Below are 17,673 nucleotides of genomic sequence, written 5' to 3'. Positions count from 1 at the left end.
TACATACATATATGCAAGACCAAAATGGTCCAGAGGGAGATTCGTCCAAGTTCCTTTCTCTCGATCTTCGAGTCTTCGATGATATTTTCGAATCATATTACTTCCTTTTGTTTCACCGCCATTACCTTCACCTTTCTTATCATTTGTTTCCTTCTTTCATCTGTTTTATCTTAACGCGGTCTTCAATACTACTTCTATCATGGTAAAAATCTTTTAAATTCGAAAAGTAACATTCGTCGAATTCGATCGTGACTTTTTAACGAGGCTCTTAAAGCATGAATTTTCAATGGAAATGGAAAATTATCGGGTTAACGTTCGAAATGAGACGGCTACTTTTATTTCCTTTCATTGCTCAGTCAGTCGCAGGTGCATTCGTATTTTTATATACACACATCTATACGTAAATATATCCTCATATACATACACGCATGTATTCTCGAAGTTGAAAGAAATATTATCGTCACTTTTCTACCGGCAAAAGATGCTTTAATCTTAATTTGAGATCGCGCATAGACCTAGTACCCCGCATTGAAATCCCTCGCGAACGCTTCGATGTAATTGTACGTAGTATCGAATGACGCATTACTTATATCGACTATATCGTTATCGCGATTTTATCGCGGTTTTCAATAGGTTCGGGCATTGAAAAAGTTTGTTTATTAAAAGAAAAAAGAAAGAAAAGGAAATAAAGTAAAGCAGAGGGGAAAAAGGAAATTATTCATTTTTATCCTATTTTGCGGTTGGTTCGAAAGATCGCGCTCGCTCTTTAATCGTGCAATTCTATCGCGATTATGAACTTTCCATAAATCCGTCTCTTTCGGAGAGCATTTAAATATCAACAGCAATACTTTTATATAGTAACCGAAGGTAAACGCACCGATAGCTCTACAATACTATGATATATTTCAGAGGGAATCCGATAGCGATTTACGGCATCGTATTCCACATTGCTTTTGGAAAAAGGGAAAAATACAAACGGACAATATGAAACGCTTTGGCTCTTTGTACGGATCACGCTAATGTCTACGTCTATTATTTCGTGGTAACTTTTCCTTTTAATAATTTCTACGTTCGCCACGGAAAAATATAATGAGTAGAATTTTGTACTCGTACTACAAAATATGAATGCGAAAACGTAGGAATTATACGACTCGATGAATGAACAAGAGATAGAGATAGATAGAGAGAGAGAGGGAGAGAGAGAGAGTTGACGGAGAGAGGGATATTAAATTCAATTAAGACATTCCACTCGGAGCGGAACTCTTACTCGAAGCAACGAGGAATACTCGAGGCTCCGCTCACGATCGCAATTTTTCTCATCGCGCGCGCAACGAAAAAGGCACGAGGAAGAATTTGATAAGTTCGTCATTGACGCTTGTAGAAGGTTTCGTTCGTCGTTCGCGCTGAGATATCGGATTCGAGAACTCATAAACTTTTGTTATTTCGTTCGTTCGAAGGAACGGTCTGTTTCGACTATGTCTGCTCGCTTTCTAAGAGCTCACGTATATTGCATCTCGAGTTTTACAAGAGTAAGTGCTTCTCGGATTGTTCCTTCTCCGTTACTCTACCTTTGACCATTACTTTCCGACTGTCTAAAAAACTAAATGGTTCCAACTTTCCCAAGACGCGTCTAATGGTCTTTCCGACATGAAAGAAAGATCGAATCGAGCTTTTCAAGTAGTCTCTGGAAAAGTGCGTCGAGAGGATAAAGATACTTTTACAGGTATATAACGACCTATCTAGCTTTATATAAGTCATGATAGATTCTCTCTTTATCATTTTCTCGTCGCTCATCTTTTTCATTATGTTTATTACACGACGTACATATATCTTTTTTTACTACCAATACTCTTCCATCTGGCGCCTGTTCAAGAATACCCGTTAACTTCGATCCGTTCACCAATCTGTAGAAATACGAAGCCACGTTAAGATGGACTTGTTGTAGTCCCGTGGCTTTAATTCGACGCGTAAATCGCGAGAGTCATTGACGTCCCGGTGGATGGTTTAATAAGAGCTTCGATATCGAGGATAACCTTTCAGAGATGTCCAATAACGCTCGGATCAGAGCTCGGTAGTAGCTCCGCTAGTCGATAGACGCGTATAATCGGACCTGTCCGTGCTTACGTATCTTGCTTATACATATGTATATGTAAATATGTATACGCGTCTCTATGCATGCATACATAAATACGTAGGTACGTACGACAAGTATTTTCCCTGGCAGCTCGATCTCTATCACGGTCAGTTCCATCTTCTCGCATTTGGATGAGCGCGTCTCCTGTGTACGTACCGTTTCTGAATTATTTCGCGAAGGCTACGAGACGAGAAAAGGTGGCGGAATGCCACCCTACGTATGTGTAGTTATGCACGTATTCAACTCGAGATCTTCAAATATTTCCGTTGTTTTAGCTCCTACCAACAAATGTAAACGAACATTTTTTTGACTATGCTCTTTTAAACGTACCGACATATTTTTATTATGACTTGGAACAATTAAGAATCTACATTTTCTTAAAAAATTCATCTCAAACGATTATTCCTATTAATTTCGATACATTTCGGTGGCAATAAAAATACGTCGATCCATTAAAAAGAAAAAAAAAAAAAAAAGGACGACTTTGAAATCTCGAAATAAAGGACATTGTTCCTTTTTGATCGAACGATTATTTCCATTGACATTGATATTTCAAATGTCCGAATAAAGTGAAACTCTGTATAAATCGCTACAGAAAACTTTCCAACAATCTATGACCTTACTCCGACATCTTCCACTCGTGCTATGAGCTTGATTTTTCGTTCGTACTCGTATATATGTGCGATAAGCGGACGATATATGGGAAATCGTGCACGGGGAGGGAATACATTCGTCGAACGTTCGACCTAATCTACCCATATCCCCTTCAAATTCCAGCGTGCACTTGCTACTTCGGATTCCAGGATTAATCGCTAAAGAGAGGGAGGGAGCGAGTAACGCGTGCCGAATATAAATCCTTTTTTGAATTCGTTTTTCGTGCTTTATCAGTTTTCCTGGAATAACACGGAGAGTCATTCCAAATTATTAATACATCGTTTCACGTTAGAACGTAATGTCCATGACAGCATGCCTTCGAGTTCTTCGATTAAAACGCATGTCCTGTAGAGATGAATTTTAGAGGGAATTTTTTTTCCCTCTACACGAAGCTCGCTGACAGCAATGCAATGTTTATTTCTTTCTTCATTTTTTTTTTTCATAATATACCCCTTTGAAATTTCCTCTGGCAGTCTGTCAGAGTAAACACTCTGGCAGTTGTTTACTTACAACTTTAAATAAAGTTATATGTATGATTAATAAGTACTCTTATTTTTTCCACGGTGATCGGTAAAGCTTTCTCATTCGCCTTAGGCAATATTCAATTGACTCTTGAACTTTCTTACGGTCTTGCCGAAGAAAATGTAAAGGAAAACAAAGAGTGACATACGAAGACGTGCCTTTGTGAAAGCCGTCGTTGTCTTTTCGCGTTTAAGTTAATTAAAGTTACTTCGCGTCACCTTTAATATTATAGATCGACGTCAGAAAGAGAGAGAGAGAGAGAGAGAGAGAACGATTTTTTTCATTTTCCACGCAATTCTTTATTTCCTCGATTCGCGTTTATCTTCGAAAGAAGGAAAAGAACAATTCCAAACAATTTGGATTAAGATTGTTCTTAATGTATTTTCAGATAAACGATATACATGTTTTCGTGTAATCGTTGAAATTCTTCATCATCGATTTGGAAAAAAGGATTCTGCGAGGGAAAGGCTTTATCATATTTTCGATTGACAAAATCTCGTTTACGAGGACAAAAGAAAAGCTAGCTTTGTTTCATCTTCGGTAGAAACGATGACAAGATGGTACAGCGAACAAGAAAATATGTATATCCCGTCGGGTCGATTTCCAATTTCCTTTCAAAGAATCCATGTAAACGATACGTCTCGAAATTGAGACTTCAAATCCGTAGTTTTCCTTCTATCGATAGGTTGCTTTCCTAGTCAAAAGATAACATTTCCTGAACTCGGTACACTTCCGGAAAAGGTGAGAGTGTACTTTCGCGAAACTTAAAAATTCAACCAGACTTGTCATCAAATTTCATTGGTCTGTCGTCTTTCTTTCTTTCTGTCTTTCTTCTTTTCTTCTAGGTTGTATTTTGATCGGAGTTAACAATAACGACGTTTATTAAAAGACAACGAATAAGAGGACTAACAAAATCGACTAGATGTTATCTTTTGATCGGCTTCGTTTCTTTTCGAACATGTGCGAATTGTTTTATTACCTTTGATTTCATCGAAACCAATGCCATTTTTCTTAGCATTGAATAGAACAAGAAAAGAATTTCGACTCAAAAATTTGTCGAATATTCTCATTTTTCCAATTTCCTGAATTATTGCCGGGATAAAGAGTATAGGGAACGAACAAAAGCGATTAGTTTTGACCTCACAGAAAATTTATGACGCACCCACTTTGGTCAACATTTAGATTACGTTCTATTGTACATCCAGCAAATTCGGTAGTAAACAGGCGGTCAGCCACAGCCCTAACGAGTTCATCCCACTCGTTTCCCATCTCTCTCTCTCTCTCTCTCTCTCTCTCTCTCTCCCTCTCCCTCTCCCTCTCTCTCTTTCTCTCTTTGTTCATGCGGATATTAATCGCTTAATCATGAATAATTTGCTTCATCGAGAGAACAGATTACCACTCGCAATTAGCTCTTGTTCTGAGATTTTTACTATCAACAGGATGAAAAAAAATTCATTAGTTAGATTGGACAATGTATTTTTAATTAAAGCGTGGTTCGACACTCTGATAATTCACGAGTTTTATCCCCTTTACGACGCGTCACACCATATCACGCTTATCTCCCTTTGCTAAGAATTATCGTAAATCGAGTTTTTATCCGAGAAACGAATGGAAAGGAGTACATATCGAACGCGCTTTATAATAGCCATGCAGTAGGAAAGTCTTGGTGATTTAAAGAGCTACTCGAAAGTCAATGGTTGTGACTTATCTAAAAATCATGTCGGATATTTAAAAAAATCTATGGTCGACTAATCTACCACAAATTGTTCCCTTCCCAAGGAAACTTTTCACGCGGCTATGAATTATATCGAGTCCCCTTTTTTTTTTTAATTTTAGTTTGATCTCTTTCTCTCTCTCTCTCTCTCTCTCTCTCTCTCTCATCTTTTTCCCCTCATTTAGTATATAGAAGAAAAATACGTCGAACAAAAAAGTTAATAAATTTGTAGCTTCCACGAAAAATCTAAACCGACACGTCCGACGGATATTTCATAAGTTGGCATCCATCGTCTTAATCGCGAGCTCGCACATTGAATGTTTAATAAACGCTGCCGCAAGCAGTTTCAAATAACGACTCGACTCTTCGCATTCTCTTGGCTTTTTTCGTTTAAAATGACGAGACAGTATGATCGAATAGCATCTTTTCGCCATTGCTTTTTTAATTCACTTCTTCGTTTTCGCCGGTCTTTCGAATTTTTTGCCATCTATCTTTTGCCGTCTTTGACGAACGGGAAAGATGCGAATTGAAGGAATAATCGAGTTTTTGGAAATACTTTCGATTAGTATGCATGAACGAACGATGCAACTTAGACGAGTATTTGTCCAAAGGAAGAATTATTCGCGTCGAGTTTGTTTTATTTTCGATTCTTGCATTGTCGAAGAGATAAAAAACGATAGAACGTGATCGTTGACGATTAAGAAAAACACGAATTGTTCGACGATCTCTACGCTCCTGCGCGATCATTTGTCCCTCCCATTATTTGACCTAAGAGAGAGAGAGAGAGAGAGAGAGAAGGTGTATGGGAGATTGGTGGGGAGATCGAGGATACCAAGCGAAGCGATTAGTGTCGTCGTCGGCGTTAATGAAGTTTCTGTCGGATGGTGAAGTATTCGGTAAGGAATTAAGAGCCAGCCGGAGGTTAAGAAGGCCGTGGCTGATATACCACGTATCTAGCTAGTGCGACTCGTGTCTCTCTTCCTGTCACATTCTATTTGCAAGCATTACCGATCGTCCTACGAAAATCTTGTCGATAGTTAAAAGGAGAGAGAGAGAGAGAGAGAGAGAGAGAGAGAGAGAGGAAGAGAGACTTCAGTAGGGTAAGTTTTTCATATTTACAAGCTGGGAATATTATCCATCTGATTTTTCTATTAAGACGTTCCACAAAATGAAACAAAATATTACGATGTATTTATACTGAAACATTTATATATTATGCCTTTTTAATAATTATTATAATTTCATAGCCATTATGTACTATACAATTTATTTAACAAATATAATAAACGTATTAAGTTAAAAATGATTTAAAAGTGCGTTTCGTAGCTTATCGATGCATCCGCTTAAACATTAGAACGAGAACTTTCCTCTCGATAACTCAACGATCACAAGGCACACTAGAAAGTAGACTTCCTTTCGTATTCGTAAGAACGACATCGGGGGCTGACGTTCTATGGTAGAGAATGTAATTTGCGGAGCTAGAAAAGAAGAGAGGAATTTTCTTTCTGTTTGTTGGTTAACGCTTGACCTTAATGAGAACACGATCGATACGTTAACGTTATTTCCACGTTCTCAAAATATGCGAAGAAACGCGTATAAAACGAAGAAACTCGATAACTCTCATCACAGTGGTCTGCATTATCGAGTCCTCTCTTGAAAATACTTTTCTCCCTCCGTTCGTCTTCCTCCGTTCTTTTTTTCACCGTGCATACAAAAGTTTCAAAGAACTATGATAAAAAAAGATAAATCGTAATCCCCGAAAACGTCGTTCGATTGAATTCGCGGTTGCGAATTTGATAAAACGGTCATACCTACCGACGTTCGAGTCATTTTTTTTCGTATTGACTTCCGTCGTGTTTTCCATTGTATTTAAAAGTCGCTACGTCGACATTAGATTAAAGCTGAAGATGTGAATTGAAAGTTTTCCAAAGATTCTCTTCTGTTTCTGACACTTGAGCAAAGATAGAAAAAGAATGTAAAATAAACAGAGATGGAGAATAAATGAAAGAGAAATAGGGAATGAATGAATCAATGAATGAATGAGAGATAGAGGGAGAAAGTGATTTTAATTAAAAAGTAAGATTTCGTATCGAAATTGTTTATAACAAATTGTTCCTAATAAATAGTTAAACGATTATAAGCACGGTAAGAAAATAAATATAAATTTTTCATAAAAAAATTATATCGTAAGCAATTTGTTATAAAATTGTTTATAACAAATTGTTTATAAACAATTGTTAATATAGCATATTGAAAATTACTGATTACTGATGCGGTAAGAAAATAAAGACACAATTAAAAATATCGACTTAAAAAATATCGGCAAAAAATTTGTTGTCAAAATTGTTTATAACAAATTGTTTATAAACAATTGTTAATATAGCATATTGAAAATTACTGATTACTGATGCGGTAAGAAAATAAAGACACAATTAAAAATATCGACTTAAAAAAGATCGGCAAAAAATTTGTTGTCAAAATTGTTTATAACAAATTGTTTATAAACAATTGTTAATATAGCATATTGAAAATTACTGATTACTGATGCGGTAAGAAAATAAAGACACAATTAAAAATATCGACTTAAAAAAGATCGGCAAAAAATTTGTTGTCAAAATTGTTTATAACAAATTATTTGTAACAATTTGTTAAATAATTATTGGTATGATAAAAAAGTAGGAAGAATTTTATTGGGAAAAGTAAATTTGAAAAAAAATTTTTCTCGAAATTGTTTATAAAAAATTGTTTATAACAAATTGTTAACTAATTATTGCTAGTATAGTAAGAAAATAAATAAAACTTTGTCCCTCTAGTTTTTGATTGAAAAAAAAAATTTTGGTACGAAATTTTTTATAAGAAATTGTTTATAACAAATTGTTAATAATTATTAACAATGTGACGAAAAAATAAACAAAAAGATGTCCTTTAAAATGGTCTTGGTTTGAAGTCTCTACGATTATTAGTTCCGAAGATATATCGATTTTAATAAATTATATTTACGATAATCCAGTGACCTACATAATTTCTTTCATAAAAGTCTTTGATCCACTGACCTATATAAATTCTTGGAATTTACGCAAGCTCGTAGTAAATAGTATTTTTACGCATTACGTTTCGTAGTACTACGTACTACTACGATCAGTATGTAGTAGCCCCAGTGCGGGCTAATGGAATTATGAATGACGAAATATAAACGATTATATCTCCGCAACGGAAAGTCGTAGAGACACGAAAGAAACACCATTTTAAAGGGGAAAATGTCCTCTTTTCATCTGTACACTTGGATATCATCGATGTAATAGAATCGATATCGAGTATATTAGATATCTTTCTTAAAATGAACGCTTTCACGTCGGAATCGCTTTACTAAGTTATTTCCTACATATCTCCTACGTTTTATCAATATAATTTCATTCATGATAATACTGAAAATGACCCATCCGAAGATAGGTTACCCGACATTGTTCGGTCTCATTATCGGACTAAGAGTACTCTACGTTATTTCGATCGAACTACCTTCTGACAAACTTGTCTTCTCCGGAAACTGTACAGCACACGACTGATAACGAGAGAACACCTACATGTTACCTAAAAGGATGTGGAACCTTTCCGGTCACGTCGTCCGAACTCGATTTACTCCGATCGGTGTGCTCGATCGATGCGCCTAACTCGATTCAACGAACGACGTTGATCGTTGTTTCGGTGACGATCGCGTTGGCGATTAATTTGCTTTCACGATCGACTTGCAACGTGAGTAGTATCTATCCTTGTTATTTCTGGTGTCTCGTTCTACTGTTCCCCTGTCGATTTTCCATCGATACTGTTTATCGTAGACGTACCAGACTAGAAACTATACGCATAATGTCCATTTATTGTATTATAGTATTACATAATGCTATTGTTTTTTACAATGATCTATACGGTACGTGTAGGACATTTGTCGCAGCGTAATTAAAAATATTTGCTCTCTCCTCCCCACACACTTCCTCTCTCTCTCTCTCTCTCTCTCTCTCTCTTTCTTTCTCTCGGCAACAGGTACCTTCCTATTAAGTGAGAAAACTTTGTAGAGTTATGGAGAATTCCGTGAGGTTAATTATGCTTTTCGTCCGATGGGAACTGTGCTACTAATTCATGCCAACTTCGTGCTTTATTTTTTTCCCTTTTGTATTACCAAGAACGTTTTCTTTTCGATACGATTTTTCCAGAAATTTATGTAAATATGTTTCTCTTTATAATTCATCGCGTCCTACCTATTTAAAGAAATAACAATATTTTATGGAAATAGATCCATCCATTCCGTTATTCGCATATAAAAAAGAATTTCACTTTAAAGATTTACCGAAAACTCATGTTCGTTATAGATAGCGAGTCTGTGAGAGCGAAATTCTCTCTGGGCGATCCACGAGTACGAGTATAATCAAAAGAGGGCTTAATTAATATTAATTTAAATCGAACATTTCTCCATGCAGAGGTGACCTTTCAAAATTTTATGGAAATTCGATCTACCGATATTTCATTACTTTCCTTAATCTGCGAGGAAAGATATATATATATATATATATTTTTTTTTTCTTTTTTTTCTAAGAGATGAAAATTTGATCGACCAATCTATCGATGAATTTGCAGACGAGGCAGAACAGTGGGGTGGTAGGAAAGACTGGCGGGGAGGAAAAAACGGGGGAATGTCCTTCGAGGATGTCTGTAAGAACGACGACAATCGTATCGACAACGCAGACGACGATGACGACGGCGACAAGAACATCGGCGATTACGTCGCCGCCATTATCCGTCCTTTCGAAGGAATCAGACACGATCGTTCCGTCTATCGGTTCGACAGAGTCGCAGATGCAAGTGCAATCGCAAGTGCAGGTGCAGGATGTTAAAGGAGAGAACAGTGGTGGAAGCGACGTAGCTTTCCCGTCCTCCTCCTCTTCCTCGTCCACCGTCGTACCGATGACGGACCCTACGAAATTGTCCTCGAATGCTCTCATGTCGTTTCCAGCTTCACCCCAGAAATTGGCTGCTCAACCGAGAAAGATCACGGCTATAACGAAGTCTCAGATGAGGGGTGAGTTACTTTTAGATCATAAAGATCCTAATTTATTAACGTTCTTGATATTAATGTCCGATGACAAACTACTAGTGGGGACTGAAATTTCTTAGTTACACATTCGTACTGTCTACGTTTAATAACTGGTCGATCACGTACAGTTTGATTTATGTATAACCTCATTCGAATCTTCTCTTCTTGCTTACGATATTATTCGACATAGATCGAGCTGTACGATCATCGTGAGATCGTTATTCCGTTCAATTGAACAACGGCTACTACTCGATGTAATTATTATTAAAAATTTATCTCGTAAAACGAAAGAAGCATTACATTACGATATCATTGAATTTCGAGCCACTACTTTATGATGTCTTACGTATCTCGATTGTTCTTAAAGGCGAAGCTAAATTGCTGTAATATCTTGCTCATTCAGTTGAAATTCGATCGGGTCATAAATCGAAACTCATAAAAATAATTATTTAATAAAACCGAATCGACAACGTATCCTACGTTTTCGCGTTAAACGCTATTAAATGTTATTGAATAAAATATATATATATATATATATATATATATATATATATAAAAGACGATTTCTATCTTCGTTGAAATTACGTTGATAGAATTTCTGACGTGTGATGTATAAAAGCGTTAAAGAGTTACGTGTCTCTCGCACGACTTGGAAATAGAATTATAAAGGATTATTATTAAAACGCGACAAGTTGAGACGGGTGGGATTTGAAAGCGCGATAAATTAAATCCGCCGCGTGAGATATCGTTGTTTTCTAAGAATTAACAATTCATTTATAGACGACCAAGAGATTTCTCTTCACTTTCAATTTGCCAAGTTTGTTCGCTTTATCTCGATAAACGAATCGCTTCTACGATACGAGCGAATATTTCTTCTAATCGTTGCGATCGCCGATTGATTTTTCCACGTCACCGACATCGTACTCTTATTTATCGATATCGGAACTATTTCGTGTGGGATAGGGAACGTATATGATATAACAATACAAGTGATTCCCGTCTTTACAAATTCATTCGTTCCAATTCCTATTTTCTAAAATGAAAAGAACCGCTGTCTATAAATTTCTTTTTTATATTCATATGTAGATATATAAAGAGTATTTCGTGTCCTAAATATTTTTTGTCAAACTTCGATAACAAGTTTTACGAGTAGAGAGAAGAAAAAATGTTGGACAACAAAAGTAATCAAGTTTCTTTTTTTATTCCTAAATATCGTTTTTTTCAATTGCGTAGACACGGAAACCTCTATTAGAGTTTTCGAGAATCATTGTCACAAAGTTTTACGGTCTAACTTTGATAATGTGCTTGTGGGATAAGAATAAAAAATATTGTTTTATAACAAAAGTAATTAAGCTGCTTTTTATTCTTATGATTTATTTCTACTTTCGCGTAGACGAAACCCTGGATTATAGTTTACGAAAATTGTTGTCTTTCGAAATAATGTCGTCTCTTTCGTCGTTACATGAGAATCTCTAGAGAAGTCTTCAATAACGTACGTTCAAGATTACCGTAGAAAGGAGTTACTTCGACTGTTCGCGGACTACGAGAATCACGAGTATGTATGTACGGTTCTCCCAAGGGGAATAAGAGCATCTGTGTAAACTTGTTAACTCAACGAATATATATATATATATGTTGCGTCTCTTTATTACAGAGTATCGGATGCGTCGCAACACTCGAACTTGATCTTGATTATTACAATAATATTAATAATAATAATAATAGTAGCAAAAAAAACAACAACAACAATAATGATAATAATAATAATAATGATAATAGTAATAAGAGCAGACAAGGTGAATGTTGACTCGTATAAGTTTTGCTCGTCGAAGAAATTTATTCATTTGGTTTTCGTTCGATCGATCGCTATCATAAGAAAATGGCGATGAGGGTACTAGAATACCAATCTCACGCGTGACCTGCGGACGAGATATTCGATATAAGAAGGATATGTATACAATGGTCTTGAGAAAAACGAGGGTGCCTATAGAAGAGAGAGAGAGAGAGAGAGAGAGAGAGAGAGAGAAAGAAGGAGGTATGCCGAGACATGATGCACTCCATAGTCGAAGAGTCGATGGTACGTACGCATAAAGTCAATGGCTCATGAAACGAGGCTATTAAACGGTTGACTCGAGCATCAACTATCCGAATTCAGTTCCTCTTCGTCGAATTTGCTTCGGGCAACAACCCGAAGTCGCTCTACTATTCTCTCGTGCATTCGATCAAATTCGAGGCCGGTACGCACGCTCCTTTCTCTCCCTCTCTCTCTCTCTCTCTCTCTAAATGGAACTGAGCTTGCTCGGAGTCTGAAGGAATCGGATTTCAACTAGAGAGAGAGAGAGAGAGAGAGAGAGGGAGAGAGAGAACAATTACACAAACTACCACTATCTTCTCGAGCGAAGCTAAGCGTGTACGTGATAATGTCGAGTAGTCACTCGATACTCGATTCCCTTATATGTAAGCTTTTCTTTTTCCTCTTCTCTCTAAAGGATTCACTTTTCAGAAAAGTTTAAAAGTTTAAGTAAAACTAACTCACGGCAAACAGCTTGATGACTTTTAGAGTGGTTGAAATCTTTATTTTAGTGGAATCGACTTTAATTAATATCAAGATTCATTTAATTCGGTGTAAAATTAATTTGCTTATAATTGCTAGGGTCTCTTTGATTGGCATTTAATATTTCAAATAAACCCTTTCAGAGTTTAGAGAAGCATTTAATCTCTTCGACAAGGATGGCGATGGAAATATTACGAAAGAAGAACTCGGACGAGTGATGCGTTCCTTGGGACAATTCGCCAGGGCCGAGGAATTGAATACGATGCTGCAGGAGATCGACATCGACGGTGAGTAGTTGAACCTTTGACCGAGTTAAACAATTCTAATTAGAACTCATCTACCGACATTTCTTAAGTTTAAAATGTAAGTTTCTTAAAAAATGAAAAAAAGATAGAGGACGAGTGGAGGCTCTCCTTACAATATGTTTTAGATAAGGTTTATCCTATCTACTTGTGTAACCACGAAGCTGTGCCACTTTTTATAGCCAATTCTGCCAAACGGCATTGGTTTAATTGCTGGTAATTTTCACGAAACGTTTTCGTCCGTCGAACAATGGCCACGTTCGCCGCGATAATGGCTGCTCCTTTATTAAGGCAGATTTTTCAACTTTTCGTCCACGCCCTCTGGATCTTTTTCTCTCTCTCTCTCTTTCTCTCATTCCCTACCCTTGATCTCAGCTCTTATTTGCTGTCTTTTTTGCCGTCTTTCTATCTTCCGTGCTTCTCTTTCTTTTTCTCGGTTCTTACGTATCCAATCTTGAATCAGCCGACTTACCAACAAAGTATCTTTCCAGTTTTCTACCATCTCGACCATGTTCGTCCATTACGAATCACGTAAGATTGCAGGAAAAGCATACTCGGATGGATGCACTCGAACAGTAGAATGCCTATTGTTTCCAGTCTTGAATGATGAACGCTTCGCTACAAGGTTCGGTTCTTTCTTCTTCTTCGTCATCTTCTTCTTCTCCTCCTCCTCCTCGTAAAACGCATCGTACACATGGTTGTCATCTTTCTAGTTTTTCTTACTCGTGCATTCTATTTTATTCAGCAGCTTATATAAAAAAGAAGATATTCTTTCTAAGACTCAAAGATCAGTGACAATTATATCGTTGGAGGGAACCGTCTTGAAACACGATATACATTTATTGTTGTTCCCGAAGATCCAAGGAAACGATCTTGCAAAGGTTTTAGAACCTGTTGCTAATTCGAACGATACCTTCGATACGATAATGAAATCTAATAATATACTTTCACTTACAGCGCAAGACAAGAACGACAATCGATTGGAAAATGGAAAGAATTGGGATAATAATAAATTATTATTTCTACAATTCATCCGCTTGTATGAGAGGAAAAGGAAGAAGACATCGATATACGACTTTTTGGAATGATTTTCTTAAAAGAAAACAATATTTTCGGTTATAACGAAATGTTTTTTAAAAATTGGTTGAAAATGAAAAAATTTTATTTTCTCAACTGTTTCAGCACTTTATTCGCGTACGTAGCTTTGCCTTAATTCGATGTCAAGCTCAATTTCGTGGTTTATAAACGCTGCGTGTACAAGGACGAAACGAGGGGAAGTGGTTTTTTAATTGGGTATATTAAAGGACTGGCGATTCGCCAGTAGGTAAAAGAGCTTGCGTGGAGAGAGAGCACTTCGATGGTTCGTTTAAGCTACGAGCGAAGAACGGCTTAAGAGTACGTACATGTATGTATGTAGTCGCACAAACGATAACGAGGCGTAGGAAATGCTGTTCACTGTATTTAATTATAGCGACAAACATATTTTAAATGCGGACCAACTTTTTTGCGAATCGTTGGCCCGAGCACGAAAGACGTAATTCGGTTTAATTACGACGAGTAGAGAGTAGGAAATATATATATATATATATATATATATATATATATATGTATATATAGAGAGAGAGAGGGAGAAGCGCGTTATGAGCAAAAAGATGAAAAAAATATACTTCGTATATTTTCGATATGAATCTTTTTGAAAAAATGAACCCATGGCCGACGTGATATTGTTTTCAACAACACATCTCACTTTTAATATAGATAAGCCCTTAAGCGTATTCGAGTTGCGCGTTACTTGCAGCTTGTTGATTTTGACAATTTCATTTCTATCGGTCGAAGCGTCGTTCTATTGATCTTTCGAATCAAAACGTCGAATTAATAGCATTCTCGTTAAATTATTTTCCGATATTGAAATAATGCATAATTACGTTCGTATTAAGCGTTAAGTGTATCTTGTAGTTTCGATTCCCAGAAGGAATATGATATACTACGATTATCGTCGAAAATGGTTTCGTTACGTTGAGAATGTTCACGTCTGTTACATCTAAGAAACTTTAAAGCAATCAAAGGCAAGTTTCATTAGTGATAGCGATAGTTAAACTTTCCACGATTATCATGCTTCTCGATTTAATGATTTTATCTATGAAGCATGAAATAGAATCTTTTATAACATTTTGAATTTTTCAGACGTCCTTTCATTTACCCCAAAAATTCGTTCTTCGTTGATCAAAAGGAAGAAAATTCAATCTAAAATCAACTCTTTAGGAATGATTCGGAAAAGTTTGGTGTATCTTCGGTGACAGCAAAAAGTAGCTATAACAGATGGTTATCTCCGAAATTACTTGGGATATTTTTTGTTCGAAGCAAGGGACCGCTTTGACGGTTTGCTGATCCTTATTATCCCTTAATTTAAGATGTCACGTTTTTATCGTATCGTTCTTACACCTCGAAGAAAAATATAATTATATAAAGAAATATCACAGATGTCCTTGGGAGGAAAAAAAATGTTAACTTTTTCAACGGCATCAGTACCGAATACTCACCTATTTTTGTTTCAAATAATTTAAGAAACGACGAGACCGTGAAAATCAATGAAAGTAAAAAATATAATCTCTGAATTCGAGTTGAGCGAGTAAACGACAAACGGATGTGCTTTTAGAATATTTTTTGGCCTATATAAATTCTTAGAATTTAACTTGATAACTAAACAGATGCCGTACGAGATATCCGTTACTTATAAAAATTTCTTTTCCCTTTCTTTTTTTTGTATAGATTTAAAAAAATATAATATCCTTATTTTTGAAACGTTTAAAATGAACACCCATTTGTTTTAGGAAGAAGGTAAATAATTTATCGTTTTACTCGCAATTCGGATGCGCACGAGTGTTAACAAACCACGAGCATTAATGTTACAGCTGAATTGCACGGCGGGATTTATGCATATCATAATTTACAACACTCGTCTAATTTGGAACGCCTCTTGTACGAATTATTGACCGTTCCGTCGGCTAATCTAACTATTATATATCGTAGTTGACACCTCTCTGGAGATCAAATAGAAATAGAAATAATATTGATATTTTAGGATCGACTCGACGTACTCATTATTTTTTCTTTTGTTAAGTATCACGAAAATGATATATTATCACAATACAAAGCGATATTTGTATATTCTGGTAAATGATTATTAGATATCGAAGATCGATGTTGAAAATACTTTTCCTGTAATGAAAAACTCGGTTCGGATGAGGCGAGAGAGAATTCTTTTCGAAATGGCCAATCTCCCACGTACTTTACATTCTTTTTCTTTTTTCCTTTTTTTTTTTTTTTTTTTTTATCATCAAAAGCGAATTTTTTTATTTAATTTAATTACTTTAATTCTCGTATGTTCAAATAACAATGTGTATGAATAAATAAAGAGACAACGTATACAATTGAGTAACAAACAAAAAATACAGACGTTTTACGATGCGTTTTTCGATCTAAATGGTGGTTAAATGTGAGCAAATGATTCCAACTGATCTCCATCTCTGTTGCTTTTCTCAACGACGAGAGCCTCGTTTAGCGTGCTTATAGATTACGTTAATAGTATGTACAAAACTTTCCTGGTCTTGTATACGCTCACGTACGTTTTCAGTCGTGACTTTTTCTCTTCTTATTGTTAAAGCATCGACTTTTCGTTCTTATTTGATTGAAGAATTTTATAAATTCAAATTTTTTGAATTTCAATCACTCGAATAATTCGAGAAAAAAATCAAATGCAATTCGAAACTCGTTTAGAATTTCGTCCGATAGAAATTCACGGGTCTTCATGAAAGTGATAAACAATGGCAATGGTAAGTTGTTCGATGGTTTCAATATACTCAGCGCGAATCAGGGCTTCTCAATTTTTTTTTCTTTTTGCCTTTGACGGACGCATAGTTCTCGATCGTTCGCATTGCAATTGCGCGAAAGGAATGAAATAAACGTCAATCGAGTTAAAACGAAACGAATGGTAAATGTTTGTGTGTGCGTGTATGTATTTATTTTTCTTGAATTTTTCACGAGCGCAATTTCTGCTTACACACACACACGCACACAAGCGCGGGCGTTCGTGTAGTTTCAATAAAAAACGATTCAATGTGCGCAACTAAAAAACGAATCGCAAAGGTATGTATGCTTGAAAAGCTTTTTTGTCTGATATATGTGTATCTTGAATTACAAAATAACAAACGTACGTGAGTTCGTGGACGGTAAAGAAGAAAATAAAAAAAGAAGAAAAAAAAGAAATGAAAGAAAAAGAAGGCAGAGGATTCTCATAAAACTTTATCGATATGTCTTTATCTGATACAGGATCGATTGACATTCGTTTATGTGGATCACGTCGACTAGTCCGATTAATCAATTTAGACGCTTTTTCCTATCGGGGCTCGAAAAGTGCAATAGTGTTTTTCCTTCGACGATTATTCCAAACGCGTATCTCGTTAATATGCAATGCCATAACTCCTTGAAAATTTTACGAATCCGTCTAAGTGGTTACGGAAATTAATTTATTTTTTGTGATATGTTTTATTACAGAAAATTTCATCTCAGTGCATCTTTAAATGCAATCATTGATCGAACGAGAGGCTTCTTTGATAATTGGTCACATTCTTGTCGGATATTTTTATTTTCCTTTCTTTATTTTTTCGAATATTCTCTTTCTCTCATTGAATTACTACGTATGCTTTTTTT

At 35.9% G+C, this 17,673-nt stretch overlaps 1 protein-coding gene across 2 annotated transcripts in view; it reads left to right on the top strand.

The window, feature by feature from the left end:
* The window catches only part of LOC124431777 (calmodulin), a 37,483-nt gene that overhangs the window by 2,135 nt on the left and 17,675 nt on the right, over positions 1–17,673 (top strand). Inside the window, exons 1-3 of one of the 2 annotated variants that reach the window (XM_046980053.1) lie at positions 5,895–6,124; positions 9,651–10,092; positions 12,805–12,948. In XM_046980053.1, the coding sequence (XP_046836009.1) occupies positions 9,720–10,092; positions 12,805–12,948 (517 nt within the window). In that variant the 5' untranslated portion in view covers positions 5,895–6,124; positions 9,651–9,719. Of the gene's footprint in view, positions 1–5,894; positions 6,125–9,650; positions 10,093–12,804; positions 12,949–17,673 lie in introns of those variants that run through there. The other variant, XM_046980052.1, reaches the window with a different exon arrangement.

Source organism: Vespa crabro, chromosome 22 (assembly GCF_910589235.1).
Source record: "Vespa crabro chromosome 22, iyVesCrab1.2, whole genome shotgun sequence".
NCBI lineage: Eukaryota > Metazoa > Arthropoda > Insecta > Hymenoptera > Vespidae > Vespa > Vespa crabro.
This window is presented reverse-complemented; position numbering and strand designations above follow the sequence as displayed.